At 45.8% G+C, this 27,651-nt stretch overlaps 1 protein-coding gene across 2 annotated transcripts in view; it reads right to left on the bottom strand.

The window, feature by feature from the left end:
* Positions 1–27,651, bottom strand: part of TRAPPC9 (trafficking protein particle complex subunit 9) — a 669,767-nt gene that overhangs the window by 621,115 nt on the left and 21,001 nt on the right. For both annotated transcript variants that reach the window (XM_068238081.1, XM_068238082.1), the window contains exons 6-9: positions 24,008–24,129; positions 22,768–22,893; positions 17,550–17,766; positions 15,678–15,821 (exon numbers count right to left, since the gene is read on the bottom strand). In XM_068238081.1, coding sequence (XP_068094182.1) covers positions 15,678–15,821; positions 17,550–17,766; positions 22,768–22,893; positions 24,008–24,129 — 609 coding nt within the window. The remainder of the gene's footprint in view (positions 1–15,677; positions 15,822–17,549; positions 17,767–22,767; positions 22,894–24,007; positions 24,130–27,651) is intronic.

The following is a 27,651-nucleotide window of genomic DNA, read 5'->3' on the forward strand; positions in this document are numbered from 1 at the left end:
ACAGACCATCAGGGGGCGCTGTATGACTGATATTGTGGTGAAACCACTCCCACAAGAAACTCTGAGGACGTGGTACTCCTGGCAGTTTCCTGTCTGTGAACTTGCTGCATTGTGGGAAATAGCTATTTACAGCTGTTTCCAACTGCCAAAAAAGCATGCAGCAGCTACGTCACTTGCCAGCAGTAAAAATGTCACCATGTGATAAATGTCAGAATGTAAATTAGGGATTTAAAAGATTTAACAACGAGCAAACACTGACTAAATCATTTATACATAATTATTGAAAAAATGAAGCAATAAAGGGAACCAGAGATGAAGCACCCTCATGTATTTTACCATATATTTCAGTAAGAACATTCGAGAAAACACTTACCATGCTCTCGGTTTCATCCTCACTGCTAAAAGTGTCTGTTATCAGCTGTGATAAGAATCCCGGACTGAGCAGTCAGTCTGGCTTTGCCGGGAATGATTATAGCTGAGTCATTATAGCAGAGCCACAAGGGGGCAGGCTTGGGCTTGAAAAGACACCAGAGAAGACAGACTCCGCTATAATCTTTCTGTAGCAAAGCCAGACTGAGTGCTAAATTGGGAATTCTTATCACAGGTGATAACAGTCAGATTAAACAGAGAACAATGAAACAAAGAGCAGATTAGGTGTTTACTGCCATGTTCCCACTGATTTATAAGGTAACATACAAGAGGGTGCTTCATCTCTGGTTCTCTTTAAGTTGGCCACACAACAAAGATTTTTAAATATCTGTTCAATTCAAGAATTGCAATACATTTTTCTGCCTGATTGGAACATTTCAAAAATATGACCAATGTACCACACACATACAATCAAGTTTTCCCCAATTATGATAAAAATGATTGGAAACTGTGAGAAAATTGATAGGGTGTGTATATTAATAAACTGACAATCTAACACACACCATACAATCTTTAGAAAAATGTTCAGCATTCCAGATCGATAAAAATCGAAAGAAACGGGAAATTCGTTCAAATAAAAAAAAAAAGCTTTAAATTTTTTGGGGGAATCCCTTCATACTTATCGAATTGCCATTAAATTGGATCATTTTATTGCATCATGTGCGGCCACCTTTAGGGTTGGGCAACACTGGGGGGGGGTTAGGGTTAGGCACCAATAGGGGGGAGTCTTAGTGTTAGGCACCACTGGGAGGAGGAGGGTCTTAGGGTTAGACATAACCAGGGGGAGTCTTAGGATTAGGATACCACCGGGGAAGGGGGTCTTATGCTGGATACACACCATGCGTTTCCGCGTTCGATGCGTCCGTCGATACGCATCGATTCGATTATTTCCGAGCATTTCCGAACGCATTTCGATGATTTTTAGGTCGATTGCCATGTAAAGTATGGCAAATCGACCTAACAATCCATCGAAGCTTGAATCGGACATGTCGGAAATAATCGAATCGATGCGTATCGACGGACGCATCGAACGCGGAAACGCATGGTGTGTATCCAGCATTAGGGTTAGTTACCACCCGGGAGGGTTCTGTGTAAAATTAGGGTTAGCTATAGTAAAGCATTGGGAATCATTACCGACATTTTACTATGGAATCCAGCAGTAGAATATCGCTAACTGAAATCATACACTGAGTGGCTAAAAAATTAGAGGCAACCCTTATTTGAAAGTAAACCAATCCTACAGTGACGTGGAGTGACGTAACAATGCAGAGTTGCTATTATAAGAAACACTCAGCTTCGGACAATGTAGTTACCATGGAAGTTAAAGACAAAATGGGTAAGAGGAAAGATTTACCATAAATGACTTTCAATGAGGGATGATAGTCAGTGTAGGAAGAGCTGGAACGAGCATGTCTCAAACAACAACTCTTTTAGGATTTTCTCCCACAGAGAAATGATAACCTTTTGAACTCTTCAGCACTATCCAGTTATCAGGAGTGTTTGTTCAGTCGGGTTGAAGTGTTTAGGCTTCCAATTAATTTAAAGTGAACCTCCGGACTAAAAATCTACTCAGCAGAACTGAAAAGGCTTGGTGTTTCTTTAACAGTTTCACAGCATCAGAACTTTGTTTTTCTTACCAAAGCATCATTTTTAGCTGCATTTTTAGCTAAGCTCCACCCATCAAAGAAAAAAAGCTCAGGCTTTTTTTCCCTGATAATGTGCAGTGCATGATGGGAGCCTAGCAACTGGGAGAGGTGCTCAGGACACAGGACAGTTGGAACTGTGTCTCATGCTCCCTGTCACCTCCTTTCAACCAAAAAAAGATGGCTGCCATCATGAAATCAAACATTTGCCTGTTCTTTTAAAACAGTGTGGGTAAGAGATTATATTACCTATCTATTTTAATTAACATAACTAATGTAACTTAATATAAAATTTCTCCATAGACCAGTATTGCATTGTTTGGATGCGGGCGTGCATTTTAGTCCAGGGGGGGGCGGTGTGCGCCACAGCGATTAACTATTCAATTGTACAGTATTGGGTCAGGGATGCGCAGCCTTTCACCTATATTTTGTATCCACAGTTCTGTAACTACCAGGCTAGCAGCACCCATTTGCTATCCTGTTTTGCATGGTAAGTATTTAGTTTAGTTTTGCATATGTTTTGCATCTGTCTGATTGCTGAGTGTGTATTTGAGCTATTTAAGCGGTGCATATGAGGTGATGAGTCATTCAGTTGCAGCCCATGTTGGTGAGCGCTTGCTTTGTTTTCTGCTAATGTAACTTAATGACAGTATGTTTGTTTAGACTGGAGTTCCTCTTTAAAGGGATACTGTAGGGGGGTCGGGGGAAAATGAGTTGAACTTACCCAGGGCTTCTAATGGTCCCCCGCAGACATCCTGTGTTGGCGCAGCCACTCACCGATGCTCTGGCCCCGCCTCCAGTTCACTTCTGGAATTTCTGACTTTAAAGTCAGAAAACCACTGCACCTGCATTGCCATGTCCTCACTCCCGCTGATGTCACCAGGAGTGTACTGCGCAGACACAGACCATACTGGGCCTGCGCTGTGCGCTCTTGGTGACATCAGCGGGATCGCGGACACGGCAACGCAGGCGCAGTGGTTTTCTGACTTTAAAGTCTGAAATTCCAGAAGTGAGCCGGAGGCGGGGCCGGAGCATCGGTGAGTGGCTGCGCGGGCACAGGATGTCTGCGGGGGACCATTAGAAGCCCCAGGTAAGTTCAACTCATTTTCCCCCGACCCCCCTACAGTATCCCTTTAAGGAGAGCTGCATCCCACTGCAGTTCAACTGACTCATTTGGACAGATAAAGTACTGGTTTATTAAACCTTACAATTAAATAGAATGTAAACACTGGCTCATTCTAAGTAGGACTGGTACTACACGTACCCTTTAGTTTTATTTCCTCATTTAACATGTCAGTTCAGGCATGCTTTAATTTACTAACTGTGCTGCTCATTTCTACATGCTTTTCTGCCTGCTCATGCCTGCATGCTTTTGTGTCTGCTCATGCCTGCGTTATTTTTTACCTTCTCATACCTGCATTCTTTTGTGCCTGCTCATGCCTGCATGCCTTTTTACCTGCTCATGCCTGCATGCTGTTGTGCAGGCACTAATCTCAGAGGCAGGGCAGCCACTCCCTCTTACTACTTGAAGCATGTTCAGAGACCAATCAGAGCGATCCCTGATCATGTGATTCAGCCCATGACCAAAGAAAAAGTTTGCCTAGAAAACGTTCGAAAGGCGGCAGGCGGGTTGCAGCGAGAGAGTTACAATGAGCATTCACTACAGAATACATATAGCATTCCATAAAATAAAAAGAAGAAGAAAACACAAGTGCCTGGGAGATATGAGAGAATCTGTAAATCATCTCCTTGAAAAGATACGCTCTACGGAATCCAGAGATTAAACAAGGACAGCCTTCACCACACAAAAAAAAACAACACAAAAACTTTTATCAGTGCGCAGCGAGCGGCTCGGCGTGAAGACTGAGCGAGCGACACAAACACAAAGGCAAGAAGCAGCGGGCTGTGCGGAGACAGGCGAGCAGTCTTCCAGCAGCACAAATAAGCAGCGTCTTGGCAGCTGCACAAAAACACGAATGCAGGCGCAGCGATGAGAGCGTACGGGGAGCGGCCTGCGACAAGCGACCAGCAGAATCAGCACTGCTAGAGGGAGACAAACATAGACTAAGCTGGACCCTGAAGAGGACCTGACCGCAAGCAAATCACCAAGACAAATAACATGTATATTGTGCTTTTCTCCTGGCGGACTCAAAGCACCGAAGCTGCAGCCACTAGGGCACACTCTATAGGCAGTAGCAGTGTTAGGGAGTCTTGCCCAAGGTCTCCTTACTGAATAGGTGCTGGCTTAACGAGCAGGATAAGCCAAGATTCGAACCCAGGTCTCCTGTGTTAGAGGCAAAGGCCTTAAAGGACATATGACGTGAGAGGGATATGGAGGCTGCCATATTTATTTCCATTTAAGCAATACAAGTTTCCTGGCAGCCCTATTGATCTATTTGGCTGCAGTAGTGTTTGAATCCCACCAGAAACAAGCATGCAGCTAACCTTGTCAGACCTGACAATAATGTCAGAAACACCTGATCTGCTGCATGCTTAGTCTATGGCTGGAAGTATTAGAGGCACAGGATCAACAGGTCAGCCAGGCAACTGGTATTGCTTAAAGAGAACCCGAGGTGGGGTTCTGGGAATGAAATGCACATACAGAGGCTGGGTCTGCCTATAGAGCCCAGCCTCTGTTGCTATCTAGATCGCCCCTAAGCCCCCCCTGCGCTCTCCAATCCCCCCATAAATGTGGGCTGTGTTTACCTCTTTACTGTCTCGGCGCTCCCCCCACCTCCTGCATAGCTCTGGTCCCCGCCTGCGTCCTTTCCCTCCAATCAGCGGGGAGGGAAGGGACGTGGGCGGGGACCGGAGTGATGCAGGAGGCGGGGGGAGCGCCGAGACTGACAGGAGAGAGGTAACACAGCCCACTCTGACAAGCTGCGTGTCAGCAGCGCGGCTGTGATTTATGGGGGGCTCTATAGACAGACCCAGCCTGGGTATGGGGATTTTATTCTCAGAACTCCGCCTCGGGTTCTCTTTAACCACTTGTTGATCATCCTCCAGTGACCCGTTGCAGATATCCTGTAAATGGTAATTTTAGAGACACTGCAGAGAAGCCACGCAGGTTTTCTTGCAGCATTAACCCCTAGCTAACTGTATTGATCCCCCCGAACTCCTCCAGCCCGACAGGACAGACAGGAGAAGTTGTATATTTTCTCGAGTATCCAGTCATGTTCTCACAGATGCAGGTTGGTGATTATGTTCCTTGTATTTTATGGTGGGAAACGCTGAAGGGACAGGATCATCAATGTCACGAGGAAGTTCTGAGTTCAGGTCCGCTTTAAAGAGAACCCGAGGCGGGGTTCTGAGAATAAAATCCCCATACAGAGGCTGGGTCTGTCTATAGAGCCCAGCCTCTGTTGCTATATAGATCGCCCCCCCCCCCCCCTGCACTCTGCAATCTCCCCATAAAACACAGCCGCGCTGCTGACACGCAGCTTGTCAGAGCGCGCTGTGTTTACCCCTCCTCTGTCAGTATCGCCGCCCCCCGCCTCCTGCATCGCTCCAGTACCCGCCCACGTCCCTTCCCTCGCCGCTGATTGGAGGGAAGGGACGCGGGCGGGACCGGAGCGATGCAGGAGGCGGGGGGGGGGGCGGAGACTGACAGGAGGAGGTAAACACAGCTCGCACATCGTGGCTGTGAGTTATGGGGTATTGCAGAGCGCAGGGGGGGCTTGGGGGCGATCTATATAGCAACAGAGGCTGGGCTCTAGACAGACCCAGCCTCTGTATGGGGATTTCATTCCCAGAACTCCGCCTCGGGTTCTCTTTAACCATTACACTATCCAGCCACTGCCATGATGGATGGTGAGAAGCAAATTGCAAATTTGACTTGCATGCAAATTGTATGCTGCCTAAAAGTGAGCTGATCACATTTGTCTGGAAGTACATCTCGATTGTCCCAGCTCTAAGATGCGCCCAGTTTGCAAGCAAGGTGGCGTGATTAAAGAGAACCTGAGGCGGGGTTCTGGGAATTAAATCCACATACCGAGGCTGGGTCTGCCTATACTGCCCAGCCTCTGTTGCTAGTCAGATCCCCCCCTAAGCCCCCTCCCCCCTGCGCTCTGCAATACCCCATAAATCACAGACTCGCAGTGAGGGCTGCTTACCTCGCTCCTGTCAGTCTCGGCGCTCCCCCCGCCTCCTGCATAGCTCCGGTCCCCGCCCGCATCCCTTCCCTCCAATCAGCGAGGTAAACACAGCTCACTCTGACAAGCTGCGTGTCAGCAGCGCGGCAGTGATTTATGGGGGGATTGCAGAGCGCAGGGGGGGGCTTAGGGGCGATCTAGATAGCAACAGAGGCTGGGCTCTATAAACAGACCCAGTCTGTGTATGGGGATTTTATTCTCAGAACCTCATCTCGGGTTCTCTTTAAGGGCTCCGCCTCTGACACAGGAGACCTGGGTTTGAATCTTGGCTCTTTCTGTTCAGTCAGCTGCACCTATTCAGTGGGAGACCTTGGGCAAGACTCCATAACACTGCTACTGCCTACTGAGTGCGCTCTAGTGGCTGCCTCGCAAACAATTTGAGTCCGACAGGAGAAAAGCGCTATACAAATATAGTAATTATTATTATTATTATTATTATTATTATCTTTGTTTGCCACATGGGGATCATTTCCTATTGGCTCTGAGGTGGTGTTGACAAGTAGTGCTGAGTTGGAATTTGGCATAAAAAGTTCGGAACACCCAAACATTACCAAACACCACCCTTCAGCACAATCTCAGTCCCGAAAAATTGGACAGGTCAGTAAGCTACCTCCGCTTCACTAAGCATTTCATGCGACTCCAATACATCCTCCAACCAAAGCCAGAAAGAAGGAAGTGTCTGGGTCACGTGAAACGCGTAACCAAACTCCTCCAGATCCTGTCCGCTTGTCCAGAACTGAAATGGTGCTGAAGGGTCATTTGGACAGTCTTCGTGTGTTCTGAATTTGAATACCAACACTGTTTACAAGCAGGTGGAGATGTATGGAGTAACTACATAAAACCTGAAGTGACACGAGATAAATATTAGGTACAAAAACGCTTTCTGTTTTCCTGTACAGTAAGTATTAAAAAATGAAACTACTGTGTATTCTGGCGTATAAGACTACTTTTTAACCCTTGAAAATCTTCTGAAAAGTCAGGGGTCGTTTTATACGCCGGGTGTCATAGATGCCGGGTGATAGGCGATGCTGACATGCGATGCGCGTACGCGACATGCTGATGTTTACGCGTTTTTGATACTTGATGTGTGTGTGCGATATGATGATGTGAAATTACCGGGTGTTGGAGATTCTGCGGTCGCCGCATATGCTGGGGGGAACTCACCGCTCACGCTGCAAAGTCTGAGACGCCCAGGGTATGGGAGAAAGAGATCAAGCTGTGCCCATAAAACACGCCTCTTCCACCTGTCTGGCCCGCCCTATCCTGTTACCGCCTCTCAGATCTCGCTGCTGAGGACTGTAGTGAAGCGGCGCAGGCGCGCATGTGCGGAATCTGAGAGGCGGCAAAGGAGGAGGTAGATAGGATACAAGGGCGGGGCCAGAAGGGTGAAAGAGGCGTGTTTTATGGGCTCAGCGCAACCTATTATTCCATACTCTCATAAACAGGTAGACCAGGAGAGCTGACCAATCCACTTAGAGAGAGGGAGAGCTGACCAATCCAACCAGTCTGTCGCCTATATACTGTTATACACTGTGTACCACATACAGTACAGCACCAGTATCTGTTCATACATAGCACCAGTATATGATGTTTAATTTTTATTTGGTATGCGTTGGAAGAGGGGTAGTCTTATACGGCGAGTATATCCCAAACTCTATATTTTAACTGGAAAAGATGGGGCAGTCGTCTTGTATGCCCAGTCGTCTTCTACATCGGAATATACAGTTGATTGTCCCAGTTCTGCAGCAAGCCCAGAAGGGGGCACTCTTCTCATTTACACATTGCTCTTTTGTGAGCAGGACAGTGGCGTAGGGGTTAGCGCTCTCGCCGTTGCACCACCGGGTCCCCAGTTCTAATCCCAGCCATGGAACTATCTGCGCAGAGTTTTTGTGTTTACTTCCCGTGTCTACGTTGTGGGTTTGTTTCCTCCCAAATCCCCAAAACATACAGATACGTTAATTCATTTCACCCTAAATTGGCCCTAGACTATAATACATACACTACACAATATAGACATAGGACTATGGTAGGGATTAGATTGTGAGCCCCTCTGAGGGACAGTTAGTGACAAGACTATATACTCAGTACAGCGCTTACTAAATAATAATAATCAAATGAAGCAGTCAAACATAGAGTCAAAATTTAGAAATATGTCCAGAAAAAGTAAATAAGACAAGAAAGCTTCGCGTACACCTGCGCCTGGAAAAGAAAAGAGCGCAGGAGCAGTGGCGTAGCAGGAGACTATGGGGGCCTATAGCATCATTTTTATAGGGTCATAAGATCTAGCCACTCTTGAGCAAAGCCACCCGCCCCTACTGGGCAATTTAAATTCCCATGCAATATACACTGTTTATAGGCAAAGGCAGAGGGGGGGGGGGGGGGGGAACAAAGTGATCACATCAAGTACCACCTGGACCCCCTCTTCTCCAGGGCCCATTGCAGTTGCTATGGCTATTGCTGCGCCCCTGTGCAGAAGATTGCCACAAGTGAAATATCGGGGGAAAATAAGCTATATTTACTACTGAATTTCAATTGTAAAATATCAGTAATCGGATCTTTTATTATGACTTGCAATCAGTGAAGCTGCACGCACTGCCGGCACTGAACACAGCCCTCGCTGCTGCATAGGGGAGTCGGGTCACAACCCGGAAGCCTCCATTCGCGATACCACAAATGAAGTGGCGGGAGAGGCTGCGCTCGCACCTTTGTGCTCCGTCCCTCTCCGTTTAGCGTGTGGAATTGGCGATTTAGTTGAAGCCTGGCACGGCGGCGCTAATGAATCAAAACCCTTTAATTTCACGCACCAGCCGCTCGCAGCATCTTAATTTGTCTATGAAACAAAACCAAGAATAGCGATAGATTATCTGGATGAGGACGCCGCCAAAGAAAATTCAGAGCGCCGACATCGCCGAGCGAGTCACAGTCCGCGAAGCGAAACGAGCTGCGCGGCTGCAACGAGACTGCTGCTTCCAGATACTGAGGAACTACCAATCCCAGCAAGCCCTGGCAGCAGCCAGTGACGTCTCTCAAGGGACACAGGCGGCCACAGCTTGCAAATGACTTAAAGAAAAAAAAAATATGCCCAAGAAGACATGGCCTAGAGTACTGATAAAAGTTATAACTTTATTAAAAAGCAAAATCTGGGTTCCTAACAATGTCACATGGAGGTGCGCAGCATTGGCCAAAACTGGCTGTGTCACTAGTTAGTCAATAAAGGATAAATATAGGGTGGTCATGGTCAATCCCCCACTATCCCTGATAGACACTTCACATGGTGGGGGGGGGGGGAGGGGAAGAGGGGCGGGTGTTGCTAGTCCTCAATCCCCAGTGACTGGCTGCAGGGCGGCCGTTCTGCCGACAGTTTCCCCGCCGTGTGGATCAGTCAAAACCAACCTTATCAGCCTGCCGACAGACTGTACACATGGACAAACTGTCAGCAGAACGGCCGCCCCGCGGGCGGGTCGAACGACCCGTCGTTTGAAGGAATCAGGCGTGTGTATGCGCCTTAAAGCCTCATACACACGCTCAACAAAAGTCTTTCAAATGCACATTAATCAAACAACTTTTGTTGTTGAAACAAACCAAAAAAGTGGTTTGCTATTGTTCAAACATCTGATAAGACGCAGCTCAAGTCAATCCAACTGATTGACTTGAGTTGCGTCTTATCAGTTGTTTGAACTGTAGCAAACAACTTTTTTGGTTTGTTTCAACAACAAAAGTTGTTTGATTAAAGCGGAATATAACCCTGCATTTCAACTTTGCTCTAAAACATTATTTACAGCATATTATATGCAACCAGCATTTTTTTTTTTTACTAGACCAGCATTGGAAGGGTTACACACAGAGGTTTAAAGTTCCATGGAGAGATATGCAGACACATCCGAAGTTCAGATAGATACATTTAACTAAATAGAATGTAACAAGTGAGAAAGGTTACACACTCTTTGGCTGTCCTCCAGCTCCTGCACAGTCAGAGAGAGTGAGTCACATTCCACACTTAGATACATTTATGTAAACAAAATGTATCTATGTAAGCTTCGGATGCGTCTGCAGTTCTCTCCAGGAACTTTAAAGCTCTGTGTGTAACCCTTCCAATGCTGGTGTAGTAAAAAAAAAATGCTGGTTACATATAATATACTGTAAATAATGTTTTAGAGCAAAGTTGAAATGCAGGGTTATATTCCGCTTTAATGTGCATTTGAAAGACTTTTGTTGAGCCTGTGTATGAGGCTTATGCTGGGCATACACAGCTCGATTTTGCCGCTTGATTCTCCCGCTCGATCGTTTCGCTGCTCGATTCCGCAGTCAATTCTCTTATCTTCCTTTTTCCATTCACTTCAATCTGGAATCAAGCGGCGAAACAATTGGGCGGGAGACCGGACATGTCAGAGATTATCTATAGAGCCATCTTAATTGCTCAAAATCGAGCCGTGTATTCCCAGCATAAAGGCCCATACACACGTCTTATTTTTGCGAACAACGGGTCGTTTGAACGTCCCGTCGTTCAGTCGTCCGCACGCAAAATCAGGAGTGTGTACAGACTGTCGTTCGTGTGTGTTATCATGCGAACGACGGTCTGTACACACTCCCGATTTGGCGTGCGGACGGCTGAACGACGGGAAGTTCAAACGACCCGTCGTTCGCAAAAATAAGACGTGTGTATGGGCCTTTAAGCCGCAGTGTAAGAGTCTGGAGAGACGCTGCTGATCTGCAGATAGGCTAGTAGTATATATTTATTTATTTATATTTCAGATCCTGTCTCCAGACCTCACATAATCCTAAACATGAGATAAAAGTCAAAGTTATAACTTTTATCTGTACTATCGGGCTTGTCCTCTTGGACATTTCCATGTACCCATTACGGTTTGATTGCAAAAAAAAAAAAATAGGCAAGCTAACACCATAACCCTAAAACCTGCTTGCATAAGGACATCCGAGGCGAAAACATTTTTTGAGATAAACAATTGTATCTATCCTCCTTCTCCTAAAAATGTCTTTTTTAGTTATTCCACAGTTTTATTTTATATTTAAATCTAATTTCTATGTTTTTACCGTTTCATGGCCTCTTCCCGATAACACATTCATTGAAGTATGCCAGAGCTAAAATCTATGAACTATTGACCTTTTTAAACTCTTTTCTGCTCTCAGAAGCCATTTTTTGCCAGGAAAGTGTTTTATGGCTTTAATTCCTTATCGGTGAGGGTTACGCTATAGTCTGACAGAAATTGTCACTTGCATACCTGATTTTTAACTCTTTCAGACATGGCCTAGAGTACTGATAAAAGTTATAACTTTATTAAAAAGCAAAATCTGGGTTCCTAACAATGTCACATGGAGGTGCGCAGCATTGGCCAAAACTGGCTGTGTCACTAGTTAGTCAATAAAGGATAAATATAGGGTGGTCATGGTCAATCCCCCACTATCCCTGATAGACACTTCACATGGTGGGGGGGGGGGGAGGGGAAGAGGGGCGGGTGTTGCTAGTCCTCAATCCCCAGTGACTGGCTGCAGGGCGGCCGTTCTGCCGACAGTTTCCCCGCCGTGTGGATCAGTCAAAACCAACCTTATCAGCCTGCCGACAGACTGTACACATGGACAAACTGTCAGCAGAACGGCCGCCCCGCGGGCGGGTCGAACGACCCGTCGTTTGAAGGAATCAGGCGTGTGTATGCGCCTTAAAGCCTCATACACACGCTCAACAAAAGTCTTTCAAATGCACATTAATCAAACAACTTTTGTTGTTGAAACAAACCAAAAAAGTGGTTTGCTATTGTTCAAACATCTGATAAGACGCAGCTCAAGTCAATCCAACTGATTGACTTGAGTTGCGTCTTATCAGTTGTTTGAACTGTAGCAAACAACTTTTTTGGTTTGTTTCAACAACAAAAGTTGTTTGATTAAAGCGGAATATAACCCTGCATTTCAACTTTGCTCTAAAACATTATTTACAGCATATTATATGCAACCAGCATTTTTTTTTTTTACTAGACCAGCATTGGAAGGGTTACACACAGAGGTTTAAAGTTCCATGGAGAGATATGCAGACACATCCGAAGTTCAGATAGATACATTTAACTAAATAGAATGTAACAAGTGAGAAAGGTTACACACTCTTTGGCTGTCCTCCAGCTCCTGCACAGTCAGAGAGAGTGAGTCACATTCCACACTTAGATACATTTATGTAAACAAAATGTATCTATGTAAGCTTCGGATGCGTCTGCAGTTCTCTCCAGGAACTTTAAAGCTCTGTGTGTAACCCTTCCAATGCTGGTGTAGTAAAAAAAAAATGCTGGTTACATATAATATACTGTAAATAATGTTTTAGAGCAAAGTTGAAATGCAGGGTTATATTCCGCTTTAATGTGCATTTGAAAGACTTTTGTTGAGCCTGTGTATGAGGCTTATGCTGGGCATACACAGCTCGATTTTGCCGCTTGATTCTCCCGCTCGATCGTTTCGCTGCTCGATTCCGCAGTCAATTCTCTTATCTTCCTTTTTCCATTCACTTCAATCTGGAATCAAGCGGCGAAACAATTGGGCGGGAGACCGGACATGTCAGAGATTATCTATAGAGCCATCTTAATTGCTCAAAATCGAGCCGTGTATTCCCAGCATAAAGGCCCATACACACGTCTTATTTTTGCGAACAACGGGTCGTTTGAACGTCCCGTCGTTCAGTCGTCCGCACGCAAAATCAGGAGTGTGTACAGACTGTCGTTCGTGTGTGTTATCATGCGAACGACGGTCTGTACACACTCCCGATTTGGCGTGCGGACGGCTGAACGACGGGAAGTTCAAACGACCCGTCGTTCGCAAAAATAAGACGTGTGTATGGGCCTTTAAGCCGCAGTGTAAGAGTCTGGAGAGACGCTGCTGATCTGCAGATAGGCTAGTAGTATATATTTATTTATTTATATTTCAGATCCTGTCTCCAGACCTCACATAATCCTAAACATGAGATAAAAGTCAAAGTTATAACTTTTATCTGTACTATCGGGCTTGTCCTCTTGGACATTTCCATGTACCCATTACGGTTTGATTGCAAAAAAAAAAAAATAGGCAAGCTAACACCATAACCCTAAAACCTGCTTGCATAAGGACATCCGAGGCGAAAACATTTTTTGAGATAAACAATTGTATCTATCCTCCTTCTCCTAAAAATGTCTTTTTTAGTTATTCCACAGTTTTATTTTATATTTAAATCTAATTTCTATGTTTTTACCGTTTCATGGCCTCTTCCCGATAACACATTCATTGAAGTATGCCAGAGCTAAAATCTATGAACTATTGACCTTTTTAAACTCTTTTCTGCTCTCAGAAGCCATTTTTTGCCAGGAAAGTGTTTTATGGCTTTAATTCCTTATCGGTGAGGGTTACGCTATAGTCTGACAGAAATTGTCACTTGCATACCTGATTTTTAACTCTTTCAGGCGGAGAAAGAAAAAAAGGAACACAGCCTAGTCATTTGTGTGCTTGGCACTGTGCATACACGTGTCTATCTCATCGTGTCACATGTCACCTCAGGTGTCCTTTAAGAAGATTGATTTTTGGAGACTTAACTTGTGAGTACGTCTACAATGTTATGCTTTCCACTGACCAACCACTAACACCAGATCTACTTCTTGGATACCAAGTAATCGCTGATTATTAAATAAGAGTTGTCAAAAAAACATAAAAAGTGGCTATTACCATTTGAGGAGATGGCCCTCTGCAAGGCTGTACTCTTCAGGGAGATTTGTCTCATCCAGGGTGTCAGAGGGTTGAAACAAGCGTAAAGCACCATTGGCTGATACCGGTTTGTTATAAAGCTGAAGTGCAGCCTTGGTTCTTTATTTAAGGGTGATCTGGGCAGCTTTTCAGCCACACAACCCCCCCCCCCCCCCCCCCTATCAACTAAACAAAACCTGTCCTCAACAGGTGCTGCTTCAAAAGTCAATGTGAACACTAGGACCTCAGCATAGGCTGCCATGTTGCTGGGGAAGGACTGTAACATCAGAATCCGGATGAGGAACCAGTAAAAATAAAACAAGATAATAGCCAGCAGCAGATTTTTGCATGCGGCTCTGCATCCTATACACAGACTATCCACTGCACACAATGCAATCTAATGCAACAGCGTCTCCTTCACAAAATGCCATGTCCCACTGTGGCATCTCCACCGATTTCCTGTCTTCTGCTCACAACTCAATCTCAAAGTAGATAGAAAACAGAGGCGGCAATAAACAGGGGTATAAAACAGTATAGGCTTGATTCACAAAGCGGTGCTAACCTACTTAGCACGTCTAAAGTCTTTAGACGCGCTAACCAGGGTGCTAAGTAGGTTAGCACCGGATTTCTCAATCAGATCACGCGCTAACTTTGCGCGCGTAAAGTTTTACGTGCGCAAAGTTTTACGCGCGCTAAGTCCCATAGGCTTTAATGGGCACTTCGTGCGGTGCGCCCTGCGCTCTGTGCAGTACGCGCGTAAAGTTTTACGCGCATAAAGTTTTGCGCGCGTAAAGTTTTATGCGCGAAAAGCTTGTTTAGACGTGCTAAGGGGGTTTTCACAGACGTGCTAACAGTTAGCACCGCTTTGTGAATCAAGCCCTATGTCTCTTCACAGAGACGACTGGTGCATCACTGACAACATACTGTTTTATATCCCTGTTTACTGCCTAATGAAACGCGTTATACCTGCAAAACGCGTTTCAACACTTTTTGGGAGTATATCAATAAACTTAGGTCATTTTGAAATTGATAGTTATTGGCCTCAATTCACGGAGCTTTATCAAACACTTTATCAAACGTTTGATAATTTACCTCATGGAGAAAATCTTATTTTGAATTCACTAAGTAGTTATAAATGTATTGAATGTTTTATCGATAAAACATTTGATAAATCTATAACACCTTAGAGAATTCAAAATTAGATTTTCTCCATGAGGTAAATTATCAAACGATTGATAAAGTGTTTGATAAAGCTCCGTGAATTGAGGCCATTTTGTGTCTTCTTTTAGGAGGTAAGTCCACCACTGACTTCCAAGCATTTTTAAGTATTTTAGTTCATTTTAGCCTTTTGGTGCCTCTGTTTTCTATAGACAAGAATTGTGTGAACCCCTGGTGGAGGGGTGATATACCCCCTTCTTTTCCAATGTACAGAGAGCGACTTCTTATTCCTGAGTGAGGACAGGTCTAATCTCCTCACCTGCCTATACAGTGGTTGCCTAGGAGGTAACCCTGGTTTGTGAGTATATCTTTCTCACACTTTAATATTCACCCATTTCCAGTACATACTACACTATATTACGCTCTCGGTGTTCCTTTTGTATTCAATCTCAAAGTAAACCTGTCTACATCAGAAACTAAAGTCATTCTCTGGGCTGTAGAGGTCAGTGCAGATGGCCATATACCAGTATCCTGGCCTGATGGGAGTTCAGTGGCCGGAGAGAAGGAATGCAGCCTGTTTATTTCCTACCTTGGTCAGACAGGAAGTCCAGCATGGTCTGGAGGAGGAAGGAGAGGTGGCGGACGCACAGCGTGGGGTTCCCCATCCTGCGGGAGGCGTAGACGAGCTCGTGGAGAAGACGCATCTGCACTGCGGCCCATCCTCTGTGCGCACCTGCAGCGAGAGCAACCCGAAACCATTCACAGATTGCCAAGCAGGACAAACACAACAGCAGCATCAAGAATATTCACAGAAACTGCAATACTTACCAACCGCTCAGATTCTCCTCTCTCGTAATTTTCTGCACTTCTGGAGGAATCTGCTGCTGCGTTACCAGGGCCGGATTAACCATAAGGCACTGTAGGCATGTGCCTAAAGGCACCTGATGATGGAGGGGGCGGCTCACTCCCCATCACTAGCTCCTCCCTCCTTCCTTATGCTGAGTTGCAAGTGGGGTGTTAATAAGAGTTTAGTCACCCGGCTCTCGGCATTCCATTTACAAGATCTCCCTTCAGTCTGTGCACCACTAACTACTGAGGGTACCTCTGGTTACCTAGTACTATGGGGCACCTGTAGTTACCTATGATGGGCAAGGGAAGTAAGGGAAAAGTGACAGCTGGGACAGCCAGCACACTTGCTGTGCAGTTCGGCGGGAGTTTGTAGGTTCCTGCAGTTTAGGGTGGCAGGACATCTGTGCCTATCAGCTCCTGTGGTGTAAATCCGGGCTTGTGCGTTACCCAACTCTACTCATAATCTATGCTGCAATAGTGTCTGAATCACACACCTGAAACCAGCATGCAGCTAATCAAGTGACACGTCCGTCTCAGCACCTGATCTGCATGCTCGTTCAGGGGCTATGGCTGGGCTGAAAGCATTCACGTCAGAGCAGAGCGCAGGAGAGCCAGGCAACTTGCATTTTTTAAAAGGAAATTAACATGGCAGCCTCTGTATACCTCCTAGGTCAATTGTCCATAAAGCCCATTTCTGTTCGGTATAAAACTGAACAATCTAGCCTTATATTGGGAATACACCATGCAATTCTCCGTCAGATAGATGGCTCAATAAATAAATCATTTCTAACAGGTCCAATCTGATTTCTGATAATTTTTTTTTATCGATTTGTATGTGAAGTGATCAGAAAATTGATCAGAAAAATGATCAAAATCAGGTCGGACCTGTCAGAAATTATCCATCGACACCCTCTATCTGACGGAAAATTGCATGGTGTATTCCCAGCATTACAGCATTTGCATATACAGAATGATTGTCACAGTCTTGCTAGGCTTTGGAAATATGTGTGCAGTCCTTTACAGCTGGAACAAGGTCCTCCAGGACCCCATGCTGAGACACAGAAGTGCGCCCCACATCCCTGTCACGCACTGTTTGCTATGAGACTAAGGGCCCCCAACCCCCCAAAACCTTAATTTCTAGTTATCTGGCTTTCAGTCACTGCCATGTATCCCCTTTTTCTTATTTCTTACTGCTTCAAACACAATAGGGGAATGATAGCTGAGTGAGTTGCGTGCCACCTCCTACACCACGCCCTGAGGCTGAAGCCTCTCTCGCCTCTGCCTCGGCCCAGCCCTGCGTTATAGCTTGGTCTGTGGACTTGGATTAGGTAGCAATTATTGGGTTCCTGGAGTCGGAGTCACCATAAACTGAGGAGTCGGAGTTGGAGTATTTTGTGCTGACTCCACAGCTGTGTTTCTAACTTTGCTATAAGTAGTATTAGTCGTCTTCTCCAGCTGCTCAGATCACCAACAAAGGCAGCTATCACATAAAGGAAGCGTTCTGTGCCCTACATATCGCTGCACAGCCAAAGACCTGAGAATGATTCAGACAAGTAGGAATTCTGTAACGATGTGATGCGTAACTTTATGTGAAATGCGTGCTTCCTGTTACCTTTACTGAAGTCTTTGGGGTCCAGCGATAAGCTATAGCCGGGTAACGTCTCCAGGAGGAGCTTGTAGCAAGCCTTCCAGCCGGGGTCCGGGATGGTGGGGGCCACACACTGCATGGCGGCCACTCTCTTGAAGAAGGCGGACTTGCGGTGGAAGCCTATGAGCTCATACAGCTCGGACAGAACGCTGTACCTCTGGATCTTCTCCTCCTCTGAAAGCTGAAATAAAATGATCAGTACTATCTGCACCACACAGGAAATGACATCAAAGATTTCCCACCGGGAAATAGGTGCAGCCCAGGAGTTCAAAGACCTTCCGTATATTCTTAACCCCCCTGGCATTGTGATTCTTTCCGGATTTTAGGGTGTGAAAGCGGTGCCATTTTTTTGCACCCTTTCAGACCCTAAAACCTGGAAAAAAATCATGCTGCCAGCGAGATCTGCAGCATGTTCCACAATCACTCACCTCACTGGCTCCAGCGCTGCAGTTATGCCTCCATCCTCCGAGAGGCGCTGTAACTCTAAAGTGAGAATGCCGGCTGTCGTCATGACAACAGGCGGCAGTCTCACCAGGAGGAAGCAGAGCGCCAGAGGAGAGGAAGAAGAATGGCTGCCGGCGTCGGGATCCCTTGGTAGGTGAATTAAAACGCCCGCTGCGCGCATTGCTCTGCACACAGCCTCCGGTGGCTACCCCGAGCACAGGTCGGGATTACCGCTCTGAGCTGCGGTTTTCCGCCCCGACCCTAGTTTGGGAATACTGCCAAGGAGTTTAAAATGAAGTTCCATGTCTGATAAAAATAATAATGCTATAAACATTACAAATTTTTCATGGTGGGGGGAAATTAATCATAGTGCTTTAAATGAATGCTCAGCTGCAGCTAAAAATTCAGTCATGCAATGTTGATCACTTGACCAGAGAAGAGGTGTACGGGTGCTTTGTTTCTGGCTTGGTGGGTGTGGCTCCTGACTGCATCATTCCCACTGCCAGTGGAAAGGAACAGGCTGAATCTCTTTGAGAAGACTGTAGCCAGTAGTGCATACAGCCTGTGGTACGGGAAGTGGCCGGTATTGGGGCTCCTGAACAGGTTATTTTACAAGCGATTTATCAGACGTCAATTAATCAAACAGCTTATAACCCCCAAAAAAACAAGATCTGCATTTATTTGCCTAGGCAGATTGCTACATAGTTATCTGTGTTGAAAGAAGACGTGACAAGGCATCATCTTATGCATCATGTTACTTTTGTCATTGTAATTACCAATTCCGTATTTTGTATATTGGTGTATACCAGAGTCTGTATTATGTACCCCATGTTTGTTTCTTACTCTGTACAATGTCATGGAATATGTTAGCGCTTTATAAATCAATAAAAATAATAATAATAATAAGCTCTCCTCTTTCGTTGTTCCTTTGTACAGGTTGTTCTTTTTACACTTAAATTTTTAATAGTTTACCATAAAGATGACAGTGCTATACAAATAAATCTAATATTACCCAGGCCTGGCATATACTGCAGTGCTACACGTCATTTATGTGAGTTATATTGTTCCCGCGCTGTGTGGGCGGGGAGGGGGCGGGGATAAGGTCAGAGTGGGCAGCGTAATCAGGTTAGAGTGAGCGGGGTGAGGGCACGGCAGGCTGTGCACAGCGCTCGCTGGGGGACGGAGGCTTCCATTCTCATCAGGGGAACAAGAGCACTGAAGCGTCACAAATGCATTATTGATCATTGAGGATTAGGGGTGATTCAGCGTATGGACGTCATCAGGCCATTCACTTCCAAACAGGCGCTAAAAACTTCCACAGCTGCTAAACTGGAAAAGCCGAGCTGAATGCCAAGGCAGGAAAAGGACAATCCCGGCGCTGCATAAAATGTCCAACAATTACAATGCTGTAACCGCTGTTCCCAAAATAACAGCTTGCAGAAAAATACTGAACAAGCAGTAATACTGTATGCTAGTGCAGGGCGACCAGCAGAGCGCTAGTGCCACCTAGTGTCTGATCGGAAATACAGCAAATGATATGAGGTCATTTCACTTTTCTACAGCTCTGACAAATTTGGACACTTAGGGCCTGATTCACAAAGCGGTGCAAACACTTTGCACGCCTGTGAAAAGCCCTTTATCACGCCTAAACTTAGTTTAGGCGTGATCTGAAGGAATTTGCGCGAACTCCCGCGCGCAAAGTTGTGCGCGCGCAGCACACCGTGCTTCGCGCGAAGCCCCCATTAAACCCTATGGGACTTTGCCCACGCAAAACTTTGCGCGCGGGAGCTTCGCGCGAATTATAGCACAAAGCGGTGATAACTTTGCTAGTGCAAAAGTTATCACGCCTGAAGTCTTTTAGGCGTGATAACTGAGTTATCACCGCTTTGTGAATCAGGCCCTTAGAAAACATTAGCAGGACAGCGGCCGGGGCAGCATGGCAGCGTCACAAGGCAGATTCTCCAAAGATTTCATGCTGAAATCGCTCGGGAATCGTCCTGTGGGTTTATGGCAGCCAACAGCTCTCTCAGAGAGAGATCTGTCTCTTGGTCAATCGGCTGCCAAAATCACTAGATCTATGGCTACCATTAGAGACCGAATCTTCAGAGCTTACAGAGAAACTGTCCTTAAAGGACCACTATCGCAAAAAAAGTAGGCAGTTAAAATCTGACAGAACCGACAGGTTTTGGGCCAGTCCATCTTCTCATGAGGGATTCTCAGGGTTTTCTTTGTTTTCAACAGCATTTCCTGAACGGCAGTTGCAAAGTCTAATTGACAAAATAGTGTGCAAGTGAGTAGGGAGGCTGGCTGGTATCTTACTATTTTGGCAGTTAAACTGCTGTTCAGGAAATGCTTTGGAAAACAAAGTTAACCCGGGGAGCCCCTGTGAAGAGATGGACTAGTCCAAAACCTGTCGGTTCTGTCAGATTTTAACTGCTTACTTTTTCATCGGAGTGGTCCGATAAGATCCGATGAGGCGAAAAATATATCACTAACAACGCTAACACTTTGTTCATCCTCACCCTTACCTGATCCAAGTCTACAATAGTGAAAGTACATTATTTTTTTTTCCTGATTCCCTACCCCGTTAATGTAATTAATAAAGAAATATATATTTGTAGAAGTGGCATGATCTTAAAGTCTTTCAAGGATCTGAGGACAGCTAAAGGGGGTGTCTGTCGGGGGGCCCCAGGGCCGGTCCTCTCATGAAGCAAGGTGAAACATTTGCAACAGGCGCAGAGATTTCAGGGGCAGCATGTTTGTACTGTGTGTACCTTCTTGAGGTGGAATGGAGTGGCTGAGGGTGAGAAGTTTGTTTGTCACAGACAGAGGCGTAACTAGAAATCACTGGGCCCCCTGCAAAACTTTGGATGGGGCTCCTCCCCCTCGTTATCTGCACAGGTAAACTATGAACCAATGTTATTCAGTTGGCTAGTGCGCACTTGAATGTGTTTTCCCATGCAGACAAAACAGACACCTGTGAAGCACTGCAGGCATTTTCTCTATCAATTACATTAGCTTCTGTGATAAACCGTGCATGTTTCCCGCATACAGACACACATGGCATGAAGAAAACACATACAGAAAACTGACAGACGAGTGTGCTCCCAGCCTCAGCTTATTACACTCACTCTGTCCATCTCTGATGGAGCAGAATTGGCTCAGCAGACTCCTCCAGCATCACTACAGTACACAGCACTTGGGGAGGGGTAGAGAGGCTGGGGGCCGGGCACAGTACACAAGATCCTGCTGCAGACTGAATAGGGACTGTCTACAAAACATTGTATGATTCCTAATCAATGGTTGAGCAGATGCAGTGAGTAGAACAATTGTGCAGAGAGCAGGAACTTCTCCCCCCACGGGGCCCCCTGCAGCTTCTGGGCCCCCTGAAGCTGCATCCCTTGCAGGGTCTATTGTTACACCCCCAGTGTGCTATGTGTTTAGCTGCAGCATGTCATGTCACATCTCCCCTGTGCATAGACTTCGGACAGCGGTGGGGGATGGACTCGCGTGACCATGCGTGCACGGGGTAGCGCCCATGCACATTGCTGGGGGGTCGCGGCCATGGCCTAGCGCCTGTTTTTTAATAGGCGGGCCTTTTTACAAGTGCTGAAATAATTTATCAGTTCTGGAGGAACTTCACTTGCCCACATAGCCCTCTATGGACATGCATCCATGTGCATACTTGTAAAGAAGGGCGCAGGGTGAAGAGAAAAAACAGCTCACCCTGCTGTAGCAAATGTCCAGGTGGAATTAATTACCATTCCCCCTCCAAGGCGCCATACAGTGGGGGGTAAGAAGCAATTCGCCATCCAGCTGTTGCTGGCGGCTGAATTGCGTTTTTTCTTAATTTGGGCTTCGTCTTTTGCCAGCACTCAAATCACTCACTAAGCACCACTATAGCTGTAATTCCTATTACAGCCTATGGCTGCGCCCATCGCCGCCCGTTTTACCTGACCTGATCCACGTACTCTTTTCCATGCAGTGTGTATGCAGATTGCTTTATGCTGGATATAGACTTAAAGAGACTCCGTAACAAAAATTGCATCCTGTTTTTTATCATCCTACAAGTTCCAAAAGCTATTCTAATGTGTTCTGGCTTACTGCAGCACTTTCTGCTATCACAGTCTCTGTAATAAATCAATGTATGTTTCCCCTGTCAGACTTGTCGGCCTGTGTCTGGAAGGCTGCCAAGTTCTTCAGTGTTGTGGTTCTGCTATGAACTCCCCCTTCCAGGCCCCTCTATGCACACTGCCTGTGTATTATTTAGATTAGGGCAGCTTCTCTCTTATCTTTTACAAGCTGGATAAATCGTCCTCTGAGCTGGCTGGGCTTTCACATAGTGAGGAATTACAGACAAGGGCAAAGCTATTTGCAGGAAGAAAAGAGCAGCCTGAAACTTCAGTGCATGAGAGCTGCAGGGGGAAAGAAACACACAAATGATCTCTTGAGATTCAAAAGGAAGGCTGTATACAGCCTGCTTGTGTATGGATGTATTTTCTATGTGTGGACATACTGTACATCAACCTACTTCCTGTTTTGGTGGCCATTTTGTTTGTTTATAAACAAACTTTTTAAAACTGTTTTTAACCACTTTTAATGCGGCGGGGAGCGGCGAAATTGTGACAGAGGGAAATAGGAGATGTCCCCTAACGCACTGGTATGTTTACTTTTGTGCGATTTTAACAATACAGATTCTCTTTAAACTCCGAGTGAATGTAAGTAAACCTGGGTTTACCTGGCGCAGATTAATGTAGACAACATTCTGCAGGAACTCAGAAGCCTCCATGCTTTTCTTCTGTATCGCCAGCACTCGCACGGCCTTTACACACGCCTCCAGCTCAATGACGCCCGCCGCCTTGGACTAGAGGACAAGAGAGGAATTACACAACTCCAGCCAATAAAAAAAGATGGTGCGCTTCATCGACAATGCATTCAATCCACTTGTATTTAAGCCAATCTATTAATTCACAGGATGTGAAGTGATGTCACCGAGCAGCTTATCCATTCACTAGTGACCAGTGACATCACTGAGAACGCAGCCTATCCACTCACTAGAGACCAGTGACATCACTGAGAATGCATCTTATCCATTCACTAGAGACCAATGACATCACTGAGAATGCAGCCTATCCATTCACTAGAGACCAGTGACATTACTGAGAATGCAGCCTTTCCATTCACTAGAGGCCAGTGACATCACTGAGAATGCAGCCTATCCATTCACTAGAGGCCAGTGACATCACTGAGAATGCAGCCTATCCATTCACTAGAGACCAGTGACATCTCTGATAATGTCGCCTATCCATTAACTAGTGGCCAGTGACATCACTGAGAATGCAGCCTATCTATTCACTAGAGGCCAGTGACATAATTGAGAACGCAGCCTATCCACTCACTAGAGACCAATGACATCACTGAGAACGCAGCCTATCCATTCACTAGAGGCCAGTGACATCACAGAGAATGCAGCCTATCCATTCACTAGAGACCAGTGACATCACTGAGAATGTTGCCTATCCATTCATTACAGACCAGTGACATCACTGAGAATGCAGCCTATCCATTCACTACAGACCGGTGACATCACTGAGAAAGCAGCCTATCCATTCACTAGAGACCAGTGACACCACTGAGAATGCAGCCTATCCATTCACTAGAGACCAGTGACATCACAGAGAATGCAGCCTATCCATTCACTAGAGACCAGGGACATCACTGAGAATGTTGCTTATCCATTCACTAGAGACCAGTGACATCACTGAGAATGCAGCCTATCCATTCACTAGAGACCAGCGACATCACTGAGAATGCAGCCTATCCATTCACTAGAGACCAGTGACATCACTGAGAATGCAGCCTATCCATTCACTAGAGACCAGTGACATCACTAGGAACACATCCCATCGTTTTTTGGTTCCTCTGAAATATTACACAATGTATTGTTAACTGTTCGACTGCAGTTCCAGTCCTCCTACCTTCCCATAGAAAGAGATAGCTTCTTTGTACTTTTCTATTATATCATCAGGACTCAGACAGTTCTTGGCACGTCCGATCTCCATGCTGGCATCCATATTTATCCCGTTGGTGGACAAGGCCCCTTATCAGAGAACAAAAACAAAATGTAAAGTTAGTTGTTGCCGTTATTGTGAATTATAAATTGTATAGCACTATTGTGTTACCTTTTCTGACAAGCTTATGATTTGCTATAGGTAGCATTGGCGGTCACTGCCTCATCCACTAACCCCTGTGTCTCCCCCCTAATGTCTCTAACCCACTACCCTCTAGGTTATAAGCTTGTACAGACAGGCACCTCTCTCTAGGGGTGTCCAAACTTTTTGGACCAAGGGCCATATCACTGTTCTTGAGATTGTTAGGGGGTCAAACTAAGAAAATTAAACACTTTTTTTTCTAATTGCTCCCTAGATACAGTATTCCTATTACAGTTTTGTCAAATAAAACATAAAACATTTCCACAAGAAATAAACCATATGCCATGTGTGCAGTCAGCATGTCCCCTTCAGAGTGCAGTGGTGGCTGCTAGCGAGTGGCTGCTGCTGATATAGTAGTGGCTGCTGCTGGCATTTGTAGCATTACTCATCAAGTTCAGGCCCATGTCCCTGTTCTTCCTCCCTCCTCACTGGGACGTCTGCAGCCATTTTCTGTTGTCCCATAGGGATCATTATTAGAAATTATTATTAGAAATAAAAAAATGTCTGACATCTTCCAGTGTATACTGAGTGTACACTCCAGCTGCCCTTTCTTTGTAGTTCTATTCTAATTCCTATGGGACTACAGGAGAGCGGAGGGGAAGGAAGAACGGTGAGATATATTGAAGTAACATAATAAATATTTAACAGCTTTGGTCATCTTAAAGAGACTCTGTAACATTAAAAAGATCCCCTGGGGGGTACTCACCTCGGGTGGGGGAAGCCTCCGGATCCTAATGAGGCTTCCCACGCCGTCCTCTGTCCCACGGGGGTCTCGCCGCAGCCCTCCGAACAGCCGGCGACTGTGCCGACTGTCAGTTCAATATTTACCTTTGCTGGCTCCAGCGGGGGCGCTGTGGCGGCTTTCCTCTCCGAACTACACGGAAATACCCGATCTCATTCGGGTCCGCTCTACTGCGCAGGCGCAGGAAACTTGCGCCTGCGCAGTAGAGCAGATCCGACGGCGATCGGGTATTTCCGTGTAGTTCGGAGCCGACAGCCGTCAGAGCGCCTGCGCAGGAGCCAGGAAGGTAAATATTGACGTCACCGCTGCACGGACTCCACGGAGGGCTGCAGCAAGAACCCTGACGGATGGAGGACGGCGTGGGAAGCCTCATTAGGATCCAGAGGCTTCCCCCACACGAGGTGAGTACCCCCCAGGGGATCTTTTCATGTTACAGATCTTCTTGAGGGCCCATTCACACTAGAAATCGCTAAACGCTAAAGCAAAACGCTGAGCGTTTTTCTGGCGTTTTTTCCTAGCGATTTTTCACTGTATAGAGAGCGTTTTTTCAGCGATTAGCGTTTTGCGGTTTTCTAGTTCAATTCAAATACTTTTATTGAAACGCTAATCGCTCCAGAATCGCTCAGAAAACGCTGCATGCAACGCGTTTGCGTTTCAGCAAATCGCTAAACGCTTAGATGAGAACACTTACATACACTTTCATTGTGCACAGGTTTTTCAAATCGCTAGCGATTTTCAGCAAAGCTGAAATCGCTCTGAGAACGCACAAGTGTGAATGGGCCCTTAAGAACATGAATTTAAAAAGATGCTTTACCAAACTCTCATTCCTGGGTGCCTGAACCTATGATCCTGAGATCAAGAGCCCCATTCTCTAAGCCATACGATATAGGGTGCCTTTATCTATGTTCCCCACTGAGCTTTTCAAGGCCATATTTATACTCTTGTGAGTTTCAGGTCGTCACTAGAAAGACATATCTAGACATATCTTGTCACGTGGTGAGCCTGACCTTGAATCTGAGCCAACTTGGAATATACACTTTGCAAGTACATGAACTGTATTCTCAGGGCCCGTTTCCACTGTAGCGTTACGAAATCGCCGGCGAATCACCGCAGGCAAATCGCATGCGGGTGCGATTCCGCATGCGTTTTTTGCCGCGATTTCGCATGCGATTTCGCATAGGTAAGGCTGTATGCGATTTTAACCATGTCACTGCCTGTGTGAATTAACATGGGTACCTATGCGAAATCGCGGCAAAAAACGCATGGGGAAAACGCATGCGATTTCCCTATTAAATACATTGTGTGCGATTCGCCTGCATTCCACACGCAGGCGAATTCTGAGGCCCCTATCCTGCAGATTTTTTCTGCACAGAAAAACGTGCGGGGAAACGCACAAGTGGAAACAGTCCCATCCACTTCTACTGACTGTGCGGATCCGCATGCGTTGCCCGCATGCGGATTCGCGATAGTGGAAACGGGCCCTCAAGGTTGAAACAGCGTTCAATTTAAAGTTTAACCACAGTTCACTCATAATTCATTTTTAAGTAGGTCAAAGGTACACCAGTTTAACTAAGAAAGTCATAAGATAAAATATTCTTGTGACAGTAAAAAGTTGGCCCTAAACAATGATGCACATAACGCAACGGCCTGAGGGCCGGATGCAATTAAAATCGCACAAGAGCTTTGGGGGCCACTGGAAAATGCTCAGTGGGCTACATTTTGACCTCGCGCCAGACATTGGACACCCCTGCTCTAGGGTTTCTTGTTTTTGCGAACAGGTACCAGTACTGGTGTCAGACCACATGTCAACTATGAATGTATTTGCATTTGTGTTGCTGGATTGTACAATGTGTTAAACTGCTGATGCATCTATGCTCCCCACTGTTTGATGTTTTGTATCATGTACAGCGCTATGGAAGATGTTGGCGCTACATAAATAAAATAAATAACAATGAGATTCTTATTTTTTATACGTCCGACTTTGGATTCCGATTAAAAATCTTAGCAGCATGCAGTACGTTTTTAAATCTGAATCCAAAATCGGATCAAATTATAAAAAATAAATAAAATTAAAAAAAAAAAAAAATCAGAATTGCATGTAGTGTGCAAGAGGCCCAAGTAATATAACTGTGTGTCTTGTCAGATAATGGAGGAGGAAGTACTGTAGGATTAGTAAGTAGCCGCCCATACAATACTCAATTTGCGGCATCGGTATCCAGTCGATATGATCAAGATGATCGAACCTGGCAGAGAGCGGCAGCCTGATCAATAGTTTAAATCAGTTTCCGGCTGAAACGATCAATGCGCATACTGGACAGAGCTCGCTCGAAAGGGGTCAGTCGGGTGGGCGGCGATAGCGGGGTTTGATATTAAAAAAAAAATGGGCCCAAGAGACCCCCGGCCACTCTCTTCCCAAGCATAATGGATAGGGATGGTGAATGAAATGCAAATAATTTAGAGCTGATGCAGTATTATGCAAATTTATGAACACGAACCAATCAAATCCTGCTGAGGTAAAATTCGATTGGTCCATTTTCAAGCTGCATTAATTTGCATATGAAATTTGCATGATACTGCATCAACTTGAAATGATTTGCATCTCACTGACCATCCCTACTCCCGGGGCTCCAGGTGTGGAAGCATCTCACCTGTACGCTGGGACGAGTCC

This window comes from Hyperolius riggenbachi, chromosome 5 (genome assembly GCF_040937935.1).
Source record: "Hyperolius riggenbachi isolate aHypRig1 chromosome 5, aHypRig1.pri, whole genome shotgun sequence".
NCBI lineage: Eukaryota > Metazoa > Chordata > Amphibia > Anura > Hyperoliidae > Hyperolius > Hyperolius riggenbachi.